Source organism: Vanacampus margaritifer, chromosome 1 (assembly GCF_051991255.1).
Source record: "Vanacampus margaritifer isolate UIUO_Vmar chromosome 1, RoL_Vmar_1.0, whole genome shotgun sequence".
NCBI lineage: Eukaryota > Metazoa > Chordata > Actinopteri > Syngnathiformes > Syngnathidae > Vanacampus > Vanacampus margaritifer.
In genome coordinates, this window is record NC_135432.1 from 52,126,710 (window position 1) to 52,139,731 (window position 13,022).

The 13,022-nt window shown below is 40.3% G+C and overlaps 1 protein-coding gene across 1 annotated transcript in view; it reads right to left on the reverse strand.

Moving 5' to 3' along the window:
• The window catches only part of crybg1a (crystallin beta-gamma domain containing 1a), a 46,525-nt gene that overhangs the window by 9,444 nt on the left and 24,059 nt on the right, over positions 1–13,022 (reverse strand). The window contains exons 2-5 of the mRNA XM_077584221.1: positions 11,385–11,526; positions 7,374–8,704; positions 4,333–5,366; positions 156–3,721 (exon numbers count right to left, since the gene is read on the reverse strand). Coding sequence (XP_077440347.1) covers positions 156–3,721; positions 4,333–5,366; positions 7,374–8,704; positions 11,385–11,526 — 6,073 coding nt within the window. The remainder of the gene's footprint in view (positions 1–155; positions 3,722–4,332; positions 5,367–7,373; positions 8,705–11,384; positions 11,527–13,022) is intronic.

The following is a 13,022-nucleotide window of genomic DNA, read 5'->3' on the forward strand; positions in this document are numbered from 1 at the left end:
CACTTCTCCATATGGTTTAAATTTGATACAACAACAAAAAGGCTAATAAGGTCCACAGTACTGTAATATAAAAGTTTTGGATGCATCTTTCCCTCATTTGTTCCATACTGAAGCAATTGGAGTCAAGAACCTCATTGAAATAATCGAATGCCTACCTTAAAGTTTTTCTTTGGAGGATTCTTTGGGATGTATTTGGCGGGTGGCGGTAGCTCAGCATTATTGACTTTAGGCGTGAAAGCCTCGTCCATAGTACAAGGTCCGTCTGGATTCTGCTTGGTTTCAGGTGCCTTTGCGGAGTCCCTCTCAGACTTTTCTCTGTCCTCAAGGTTTTCCCGTGAAAGTTTAGGCGGTTTGATTTGTGAAACCAAGGGCAGAGAAGAGGGGGAGGGGCTAATTGTTGATTCACTGGCGGCATCTTTACAACCACCCACAGTATCGCTCCTTGTCACACCCTTCATATCTGGTTCATGCTCAGGAAAGGTTGCATCAACTATTTCCTGCTTTCCAAGCGAGGGCACATTTTTCTGTTGTTTGGATGAAATGTTATTTTGGTCAGCGGCTGCTTCCTCTTTGCTCTTCTTACTGGACCGAGGGGAGCTCAGCAAGCTTGTAAGAATGGATATCCTTTCTAATCGGGATGGTGACTTCCCAGGCCCCTCTGTATTGTTCTGATCATTGTTTGGCTCGTCTTTGACTTCAGGTTTTCCTTTTTCCTCAAGCAATTCCCTTTGGTCTTTACATGTGGATGTGGAATCCACCGTTTTTTCCATGGTCCGCCCTTGCCTGTTAGCTGCTTTTTGTTTTAACATCATTGCTGGAGATGGGTCCTTAAAACCTTTGCCTTTCTTTCTCAAGCCAAACTGGAATTCATCGGGATCAAATGCTTTCTCAAAATGATGCTCCCTGATAGCTGGCATAGCAAAAGGGGGAGATGGAGACTTCTTCTGAGGGTGCTTCTTAGGAGGCACTGAGAAGGGAATGCCGCCTGCTTTAATGCTCCTGATGAAATCCTCAAACTCGTCAGGTTCAAGGGATTCGTCTTCGCTGGCCGAGGCGTCTGGTTTCCTTCTGTTGTCCTTTTTCGTTTTGGGATGATGTTCCACGTCTAACCAGCTAGATGGCGACTCATTCTTCAGCTGAACACCTGCAGGGGGACCCAACAATTTCACTTTAGTGGGAAGAGGGGAGACAATATTAGGTGGTGGTTTTATTGGTTGTTGGGAAGTAGTCAGGTTTTTGGCTTCTTTATTGGTTTGGAGTTGATGCGATTTCTTTTTCTTTTCTTTGGTTTCTTCGGCATTCTGATCAGATAAACCACCAGTGGCCATGCCTTTTTGTTCTCGGTCCTTCATCTGACTGGGCTTTAACTTTTGCGTCGCAGGAATCATTTGCTCATCTTTTTGTTTAGGTATTCTTTTCAAATTTTCATTTTTGTTTATATCAATCTTACCGGTGTCTCCTTTGCTTGTGGACAAGTTGGAAGGCATTTCAGAATCTTTGGCTGTGTTCTCGGCCATTAACATTTTGGCTTCACTTTCTTGGTTAACTTTTAACACTTTGCAATCTGTGTACTGAGGAGTGTTTTCATCCTGTTTATTAATTTCCTCGTGATCAGATCTGATGCTAACAGAGCACTCTTGCTTTTGGAAATTAACACTAGATTCAGCACTATCAATTAGATGCTCAACTTCATTATCATTTGTGACAACTAATGCTTCTTCTTCCAATCGTTTGATTGGAGAATCATGTGTTTCTGTCTGAGAACTCAGAGTCGCCGATTTGTCAGAAAGTTGGCTTTCCAGTGCCTTTTCTGCATTTAATGCGTTTGCAGGATCAGCAGTTTCGCCAACATCCTTAAGTTTTTCTCCAACAGGCTTCAGGTTTTCTTGGTTAATAACTTCAGAGTTGGAACTCTTGTGTGAACTATTATTGTCTAAACTTGTTATTGGTGAAGCATTTGTTTCACCATCTTTAGTAAATTCCCCTGTCTTTATTTCATTTTGATTCCCTGTCAGTAACTGACAACTGTGTTTGTCCTGAATTTCATTGCTGCTCCTCGTTACCCCATCTTGAGTTAGAGGTTGCTGAGATTCCTTAGCTGCACTTGTCGTATATTCTTTCAAAGAATCCTTCATAGCTTCTTGGGAATCCAACACCTTGGTTGTACTTCCACAGACTGCAGTTATTTTTTCTGCTTTCTGTGCTTCACTCTTGTTCTTTTCTATGTGTGTGTTCACACTTTGTATTTCCTCTTTTGCAGCCAGCAGTGATTTTTCATTTTCTGATGTTGGCGGGGTTGATTCATTTGGCTTGGTGATGTCTTTCTCTGCTTTGCTCTCTGTGCTTAATGGCTTGAGCTCCCCAATGCAGTTGTTGCCCATCACTGCTGTGTCATTCAGCTTTTCACTTGACTTTGATTCTCTTTCCGCTTCTTTAGATTCTTGTACTTGTGAAAGAGGCTCTTTGTCCAGCTGACTTTCAACATTCTTGGGTGCTTCATAAACAGCTTCATTCTCCGCGTCCATTGACTCTGTTGGTTTCCTGCCAACCTCCTCTTTACTTTTTGCCTCCCCTGTAGCATTTTTTATTGAATCCATGGCCAGTGCAGATGGAAACGTATTTTCAGGAATTGTATTTGTAATTTGTTTCTCAATCATTTCAGAATCCTTCATTTCATCAGCTGTGTTTAAAGGAATTGAAGGCGTTGCTGAAACGACCTTTTTCAGCTCCGAATCATGGTCCTTTGAAACAGATTCAATTGAAGGTACATTTGCATTTTCTTTAGCTGCTTCAGTGGAAGCGCCTTCTTGGTGAGAGGGTGAAAGGTTGTCACATTGAAGGATGTCACCCAAGGCCGTGCTCACAGAACTATCTATTACACAACCTTGAGCCGCATTAATACTCTGAGCCACAACTACTGATTCCTCTTCTGAAACGCCTTTTTCCAGTTTTGTGTCATTTGTGAGCTGGACTGTCTCTGACAATACCTCGTCCTTTACATTCTCTGTTTGCAGTTCTGGTGCAGCGCTGTCCCCTTTGAGATGAGATGCATTTTTTGTTGAAGGCTCCAGTATTGGTTGCAGGCATTCATACTCTTCTACATGCCTATTAGTCTCACAACTGGGTACCTCCTTGGCCAGTGGTACATCAGCTATTGCCTCTTTTACTGGTTTAACGTTGTGCTCAAGTTTTACAGTAACCATGTTGTCATTTTCTTTAATTATTTGAGACTTTGAAATGTTTCCTTTAGGACTAGTGAGGGCCTCTTCAAACCCGTGTCGCTCTCTCGTTTTCTCTTTGGTTTCACTGGCACAAGAATGATTTGGGAGTGTCACGCTGTGTTGTTGTTCCTTGTGAGAAACAGATTCAACATGAAAAGCGCCCACAGCGGTACTGTCTTGATCTGCCTCAACGTCTGCGGCTTTGACAGCTGTGTCTGTACTACTCTTTGGATGTAAACCGTCCTCTTTAGGTATTGGTATGTTTGACAAATCATCGCTTGAAGTGTGTAGATTTTCCCTGGATTTAATATTGGTGAAGCTCCTCTGGCTTCTTCTCGGGAGCCTGCTTGGAGATGGCGGAACAGATGTCTTTAGTGGCATCTTCAGGTTTTGTTTGTTTTCTTCCTTATCTTGGCTGGTGACAACTGGAGGGTCAGTCTCCTCATGGCGTTGTCTTGTTTTAATGATGTGACTCAATGGCTTTAATGATAGGATGCCTCCTGTTGGGCACAAACACACAAATAAATCATATAACATGACATGCTCCAACTTTTCCCCAAATTTCAGGAAAGGATACATATATTTCAGTAACTATATCTTGAGTTAGGAAAATAAAGACATTTGCAGTTTTGACTGCTAGGTATAACTATTAGCCTTTTAACAACACAGAGTATACTGCGTGTGTATGTTGTGTTGGACATATCAAATAGAATCAGATTACACATATGCAGGCATGCAAGAAGTCATGTCAGGTGAAAGAGCACACAAACAGTTGTACACCCGAGCTAGCATTTCTCCTCATCGGGACTTGAATCTTATCGTGAGCCTTAGGTTCTAAATCCCAAATTTTTACAGGGGTGCTAAGGCCACCCCAATATAACTGATAATAAATAATAAAGCAGAAAAGGAGAGCTGGTTTAATATAGAGGACCTATAGCAAGTTTTTTTTCTGTAAGGTTTTTTTCTGTAGCAAATAAATATAATGGACATGCAGTCTAACAATCAACTCAAATCAATCCTATTTATCCTATGAATCCTATCCACTTTTTATATAAAGCCAATTTGTAAGGAACAGGAAACGTAAGGACTCTATCACGAGAGTTTTTATTACCTTTTTTGGGACTTCCAGGGGGAGGAGGACTCTCGCGAGGAGCTCTTTCCACATGTGCTGCTCCTTGCTGGTCTGGGCACTTCTGAACTTGTTTGTGTCTGCCTGAGTCTATTTGAGGAGAGCTGACTTTTCTGTAGTTTGTTTCACTCGTTTTAGTCATGTCATTGTTGGACTTTTTAGTTGGAGATGAAACAGGCAGCCGGCTCTTTGATATTACAGAACAATGCTTATCCTGATGGGACTGTCCTTTTTTAAGTTCCTCTTCCACTCCATTTACTAAGTCAATATGCTCAATAGCATTATCAATATCATTTGTTTTTTCTTTCACAGGCAATGGCCGGCATAATGCCTTAGTAGGAGAAATGTCAGCTGAGCAAGTGTTTACTCTCTTTTCTTCCTCAGAACTCAGTTTCCTGACACATTTGGTCGTCAACGCTGAAGATTTCAAACATTCATGAGCAAGTCTCGGGCTTTTCTGTAGTTTGGAAATAGCTGAAGAGCCATCAGCTTCTGTTGTTTTATCTGTCGAAACCAGTGATTTTATATCACCATCTGATATTTGCCTTTTGGGGATTTTAGACTTTGTGAGACCACTGGTGGATTTGTCTTTTAGTGGTGTTATCGTAGACACGGTTTTCTCATTGCTTTGTTGCTTTAGTGGCGTTAGATCACTGGATGTTGTAACTTTAATGTCCTCCGTAGAGCCCTTTGCTTTTGTTGCCACATTTTTGGCCTTGCCTCCTGCTGCTGTTGCCGAGGGTCTTGCTATGCTCCCAATGGTACGCCGGTTTTCAGTTGCTACTTTAACTCCTGTTTTAGAGGCCGTTGCCTGGTTCGTCCCATTGCCTCTTATTCCAGATACTCCAGTATGTAGTTTCGATCTGTGCATATCAGGGCTTGCAGGGGAATCCTCAATTTCAGATGTTTGAGAGAGAGTATTTTGTTGAATTAAAAGTTCAGAGGAGTTCCTGTCTTCAGTTTCATCATACGGCGTGACTGACGTAGTGTCTGCATGTCTGCTTTCCTGTAGCAATCTGGAAAGAAAGACAAAAGAATACATGAGTAGATACATAAGGACATAAACACAATAAATTCATCAATCTTTGGGAGGTTTTATATTATATATTGGAAAAAACATTTTGCAGTTTGTCATAAAGTGTTGTTCATTGTAAACATTAAGGGGATTTTAACTCATGAATGACAACAATGGCACCTGTTAAACCCCAAATCCATGGCTGCCATGACTGTTAATGATTTACCGGTAATGATAATAATAATTGATTTGTTGTTGTAGAATAAACATCTACAATTTCGTTTTCCTGAGTTTTTTGCAATTGTCATTTCTCTTGTCAGTTTAGATCACTGATATCTATCTCAAACAGTTTTGATAAATGATCTATCTGTTGAGCTTAATCAATGAAAAATAACTTAAGAAGGTTGTTCAACACGATTTAGGAAGCCTTTTTTTCTTTTGGTGAATGTGCCCACATTAGCCCACATTTCTTTGGGTATTTCAAGAAAATCAGCAAACTCTTTAAGAGGAAGTAAACCCCAATTTTTTCTGTACAATAATATGTGCTATGCAGCCCCAATAGTCTAAACACGACATTCTGATTAATATTGTGTTTGTGGAATACAATTTAAGCAACAAAATCCACCCGTTTTTTTATTCTTCTGCAGCCATTGTGACACTTCCTGTCAACTGACAACGACATCACAGTCGCACAGGGCTCAGGTAACAACCAATCACATTTCGCCTGTTTTCTTAGTTTGGTCATGTGACGTTCACAAGCTGAGCTGTGATCCATTAGTTAAGCATTAAGAGGTATTTCAGTCACCCTTGACCAATCTTGCAAGGAGACCCGCTTGCAATGGACTCAAAAATACATGAATGCTAATTTTCAAAGACTTCATTTACTAACTCTTGAATGAACAAAGCTGCGACTGCTATGGGTATGAAGGGAGAAAAGTCATGGTATGGCTAGGGGACATCTAGCATCTCCTGACCTCATCATAATGTTTCAGATCCTGTGTCGCACCCCTAAAAAGAAAATCTATAAAGGTTGATTCCTCCAAACAGCAACTCCAGGAGGCAATTATTATGCCCTATACAGTACATAATACTGTATTTACTATATGAATATGCTTTGTATATAGAGTACACAAATGTTACTATACACTTTATTTTATTTAATTTGCTTCAAAAATGTGGTCTTTTCCGTAAGAGCACTTTCTCAACCAATAGTTAACCATGCGTTCTCTCCTTGGTGGTTGGCTAAGTCTTTATTAAGCTGCAAAAATAACAAGCGAGTGCACCCTGCAGCGGGAGCCTCATGTCATTTGATGGACCGATGAGCGAGTAACCAACATGATGAATAATTGTGATTAATAATCGGCATTACATTATTGATCAAAATAGTCTAATATCATCATTTTTGCCATAATTGAGCAGCCCAAGTAAGAGTGTTATAAATCAAAGAAAACTAAGGCCACAAGTGTAAAATTAATCCAAGAAGAGAAGACAGCAGGAAAAAAAGATGAATGGGGCCAACTCATAAAAACTTTTGACACATCTCCGTGATCACTATCACTGTATTCTTAAATCATCTAACAAAAATAAATGATTTTTGTTGTTGATGTTAATTTCTGGTGTACAAAACTGTTAGTTTTTTTTTGTTGCAGTGCTTTTGGTGCATAAATATGCAGATTTTATTTACATTTATTTTAGGAATGCAGAATTATGATTATATGATATTATGAAGGAATGGTGACAATTTTCATTCAAGTTGCAAAGTATGAGCGTTATGGCTAGGTAATTTTGTGAGACATTATAAGCTTGAACTGTTTTTAAAATGTTGTCTCACTGTATAATTTAGACACCCACAATATAAATATTTCAGCGCCTCTATTGTCCTCCTCTGGTACAATAGCACATGGGAATCCTAAGATCAGGTTGCACGAAGGCTAAATTCCACCTGCTTTCTTTTTCTCCATTCAAAAGGGGCTTTTCAAACAGAGACCATAGAAATGTAGATACTCACAGGTTCTTCCTTGTCTGCTCAGAAGTCTTTGAACTGGAATCCGCGGCGTCTTCCTCTCCCACTTGTTTGTTGTTCCTTTCCAAACTTAGCTCTGGGCTACCGTGCACTTCATGGGCCACATCCTTGGGCTTTGAAGGCAGATTCACAGTCTTGCGTGTAACGCAAGTTTCTTTTGACCCTTGTTTCTCCTTAAAGGGGTGTTTCTCTGAATCTGTGCCAGTGTCAGGCTCCTCCGACTGCCGTAAAGTAATTTGCAAATCCCCGGTAATTGGTGCAGAGGAGGACACGTCTGGCAAGTTGCTTGTAGTGTCTGTACTCCCCTGATCCTCATCCTCAGGAAATACTGTGGCGGGTACGGCTAGCACGGGAGGCGAAAGTGGCATGAAACACTCCTCTTCCGTCACCCTATCCTCTCTCATGTCCTCCCTCCCATTTGTCTCCTCCTCTCCCAGGTGAGTGTCTACTAATATGGCTTTGAAGAGTTGAGTAGGAGATTCACCAGGTGGTACTTTGTCTCTTTCCGGTGAATGGCATTGTGCTGAATTTTTCCTGCCAACATCAGGAGGACCCTCCTGAGTTGAAATGAGGTTCGTTGCGGCTAAATGAGAGCCCAATGTTATTCCAGTGATGGTCGTGCTGTGGACATTTCCTCCAACTTTAACTGATGTTTTTGTCGTCGCTAAGCTTATAGAAGTTAAGTTTGGTGACTTTGGAGGCGCAATTTCAAGTGTCGACTGCTTGGATGGGGAATCAACACCACGCGCAGTCGAGCTTTCTGCCTTCTTCACTGTGATGTCCTCCAAATTCATATGCAACCGTTTGCTCACTTCCTCCACCACTGACTCGGTAAATCCTAGCTCTGAATTTAATTCAGAACATGGTAAAACGGTGTTTAAAAAGTCCAGAGCAGTAGGGGTCACATTCCCTGAATTCCTTGGACTACCGGCGGTGCTCACCCTGCACACCGGAACCTCCCTCACACTGCTACAGCCGCTGCTGTTGGAGTCTGCAAATGGAATATCTGCATCAGTCAATAAAGAGAACACACTCGAGGCACTGGGGCTGGAGCTTTGGCTGAGGGTGTCCCCATTATCAACTCCTGCTCGGGCTCCGGTCTCGGTAGGCTTGCCATCTTTTCGGGAGGGAGTAGGAGTCTTTAAGCCATCTTCCTGGTTAAGCAGGGATGAATGTGGAGACAAGGGCGACGCTGGGCAACTTGGACAACTTGCATTGACTGAAGTATCTGAAGTGCGGCTGCTTCGGCTCCTCCTCTTCTTGGGGCTGAAGAAGTGACTGAGACGATCCAACACACCCCTTTTCTCCTCTGAATTCTGACAAAAGGACAGACAAGATTCAGACACTTGATATATGTCCATGTGGTGACAGAAGCTACACACCCATGTTGTTTCTTAGATTCCTATGTCACTTAGCCAAAAGCAAACATTCAAGATTGAAATAACTCTGAATTACGGGTTCACCTGCTAATTTGAAAAACACCAAGATATTTTACACAACCGCATTTTCAATTTTAAAGTTCAAGTAATATTACAAAAATCAGTAAACAATTTACAATAATAACTAATTATACTGCTCTTTGTATTTTGGATACATTTTCTCCCAGATAAACATCTCAACATCCAAAGACAATAACTAAGCTGAGATGAATAATTAACTCAGTGGATATAAATATAAAACTGGATGCAAAGATCAAAGGTTGTCGTCAAATTAAGGAAACAATCCCAATCTAATAAGATCCAAATCCAACACAAAAGATATACGAGGCGCCCTCACATTGATCATACTGAGAAGTATTTTAATGCATGTTATCTCTCTGTGGTGCAAAATGTTAGAACCTCTCAGTATGTTAACTACAAAATAAACTGAAAGTACTTTCACTCTGTTGTAATGTGATATCTTTCATTAAGATGTTTTTCACAACTAAACATTATTATCTGAGTAATGATACAGTTTATATAGTTTATGCTTCTTTTCATTTTAGTGCAGAGTACTGTTAGTGGCAACAGCTGTGACTGAAATATAACCTGCACAAGTGTAGGTCAATAAGTTGACAACATTTTAAAACCTAATGCAAAACTTATATTCACACTTGTGACTGTAATCCATATTATACAAAACCCAAATGAGGACAGTGAAAGAAGAAAACAATACATACCATTTGACTATCTGTAATGGTTCTTTGCAGATTAAGGTGACATAAATGTAAAAAGTACAGCCAATCTCCTTTAGAATAATCCCCAAAGCAGCTGTCATAGGAACCATCTCAGTATGTAGTACGAGTTAGTCCTGCCCCGTACGAGTGACAACAAGCAGCACTGGTGGCTTGTGTCTTGAGGGCATGGCTATTTGCATTAGCAGCAACACTGTGCAAGTGTTGATTAAAATGACGGCTCACATGACAAACAAGCAATTTATGGGACGATAAAATTGAAAGGGCATGGAAAAGAGGGAAACCCCATCCTTCTAAACGTACATCATTATATTTAGTCTATATTCCACAAGAAATATAAGTGTCACATCTACAGATGCTCTTGCTCTTTAAACAGTGAATTCAAATACCAATTTTTTTTTTGTTTTTGTTTTGATCTTTTTGGAATAAAAAAACAAAACAAAACATAACAAAAACCATATGTCATATGTTACCACTATTTGACTAAATAAACAGCGTCTTTTGGCTGGGCTTTCCAGTTCATGTTTAAACAGAATAAAACAGACATCGGTGTAGCCTCTGTTAGATCTTAAATTTTTTTTTTTCTGTACAGCATCACATTTACACCTGTACCTCCATCCAACTGGTTTCCGTCACTCACTCAATCCCACATGGTGAAACTTCAAAGTTGTGTCCTCAGTTTAGTGAGTATTTGAGTCTAATTGGTCCCTCTACCAAAAACGTACTAACACCTCCACTTGTATGATACATTAAGATTGGTCAATTTAAGATAGGTGGAGATTTAATATCATGTGCTTCATGTTCCACTTCCTTATCTGTCTGCCAAATATCAACGCACTCACAATAACACTAAAACTCACACTCTCATACACACACATACACATTATCTTCTGAATGAAAGTACTGTAATTCAAAGTTCTAACTCAAGCTTGAGTGGAATTAAAAGTTGAAAATTGAGCCTTCTTCATTAACAACAGCAATGCAGTGGGAGAAGGTGGGCAAGCAGGTTTGTCAAGTTCCGATAGTAAAATAGCCCAGGGATAATGGCATCCCACAGGATAATGCTCATCTTGTCTTGCACTAGATGCTGTCGACTTGTCTGACATGCTAGCTTGCGACACCTGCAGGCAGAATTGAGTTCAGACTAAACTCTAAATGTGACAATAAGAAATCAGGAATAAAAAATATGTGGTGAAAAGCAATTGTAACCAATTTGACAGATATTAACTCATAATTTATTAACTGAATTACAGACTAATTGTATGCAGTAATAGTCAGTAGATAGGTTCAGATTTGATTTACTGCACCAAAATGTTATGGAAAACATTTCCTGGTCAGATGCACATGAGTCAAGCCAATGTAGCAGTAATGCGATCAATTCTACATTATAAAATTGATCATTAGTCACCCTGTCTTGAAGGTGCCATGATTGCAATGGAGGTCACGGCAGATAGGTGGAGTTCAACTGGTCTGGGTTTCTCTTATGTCTACAAGTGGTTGACCAAAATATTAGAAACAATAGGGTAATTTGTAAAATCCCAGTTGAATTTGTCAAGCTGTCTATAGCATCTATATTTGATCACTTCTGGTTTTATTACATTGGCGACGTTGCTAATTACAAGAGCAGTGCATCTTATTGAATGCTTTATCAGAAAAGTAAGCCTGTAAATAAACAAGTAGAATGTTTCACCTAAAATTAAGAGGACCCCAGTTAAATATCCTAGTATGTCTTAAACCAAACCTGAAACAATGCAAATGACATCAGGTATCAGAACAGGAATAGAACTTGCACACAGATTTTGTGTTCATGTATTAACACTGACCTTGAAGTGCTTGGATGGTGAAGTGGGACTTCCATGTTGATTCATGTTGAAGGAGATCATGGAGTTGGTGTCAGAATGAATGTCCCAGTTCGATTCAGTCTGGAATGAGCATGCTGTCGAAACACTCATCTGGTCGTAGCTCCTGGAAAAGCGAGGCGGGAAACAGAAAGGGGAGTGTTTGAGGGGGGGTAGGGAGGGGGGTGGGTCGGGGGGGCCAAAGGATATGAGGTCATTAGCTTTTTTTTCCCCTCTCATTGTTCAATGTCTCTTTACAAAAGATTTCACTTGGGTTGTGCTGCTATTATACGTGCCACTGAATAATGATGTTCTCTATGACAAAAGTCAGTGTTCCAAGGCACAATATGAAATTATTTTAACTACACTTGTGTGTTGCTTTCTGCCTTTGAGGTGAGTTCAAATGAAGACAACTAAACAGAGAGATACAATATGACACTTGGCGGGCAAAGTGCGTTCAAAGTAGGGTACCATGTTCGCAGAGCAATTAGAGGGCCTTTGCGGATTCTGGCTCTTGTGTGAGGTATGAGGAGCGTTTATGTGCTGTTGGAGATACTCTTACCGCAAAGTATGGACATAAATATCACACCACAATAAAATCAAACAAAAGATTTGCTCAATGTGCACTCTAATAAAGGGTTGTGCTAAATGAAAACAACAAATAAAACATACTAATGTGTAAAAGCATTGCTGTATATCTGCATTAATTTTGGATTAAGTATACTTGGAACCAAAGAAGGAAAAAAAAGCCTTTATCAGAGCTGAGACAGGATTCGGCAATAATGTGTTTTCTCCACAAGGGGGCAGAGGCAGATTGTTTTTCAGTGACCCATGAGCAGTTTGCCCTTCGATTGAGGGCCAGGACTGACTGACAATCTTCCTGAAGATGAGTTCCTATCACCAAGCAGTTAATATGCAAAAACAAAAAACTTTCAATCAAGTTTCTGCTTTGTTTTGCACATCATATCAGAAGCGATATATCATATTTACATTCTTCGCAGGGCTTGAGCTGCTGAGTGAAATGACATCACCTGACCTCCATGTGGCTCATGAAATGGATGGCACAAGAACCCAGACCTTTTTTAAACTATCTGTGAGCTAGACCCTCTCTTGGGCTCACAGTCTGATCTCTGACCACACAAATGTTTTCTCTGGACGAATGTAAAAAACATTCCACAGACAGTTCCAAATACTTACGGCAAGTTGTTGTACTTCTATCGATTTGGTCTACAGTAACTGATTAATGTCTCTTAAAGTACAACTGCAAACACACGTAAAGTCATTGTGTTGAGTCTAATGTGGTCAATGGTCATTATTATGCATCTTCCACGGCGTGGGCTGATCATGATGAAACCTGTAGCTGATTAATGCCTCAACGTCTGATGTTATAGTTTCCCTCTGTAGATATCTTCAGCATGTGAAACGGTTGATAGCTTAGCGTGGGATTTCACAAGTTGGAGTGTCATGTGATCTCTGCAATAACATGGATGTGCTCTTGGGTGTCACAGCGAGTTTTGTATTTATTTAGCACAGGTGTTGAATGATGTATTTTTACCAAAAAAAGAACAAAAATGTGTGGGCCCTGATTTAACCTTACTGATGGTCAACCAATGAAGAAGCTGC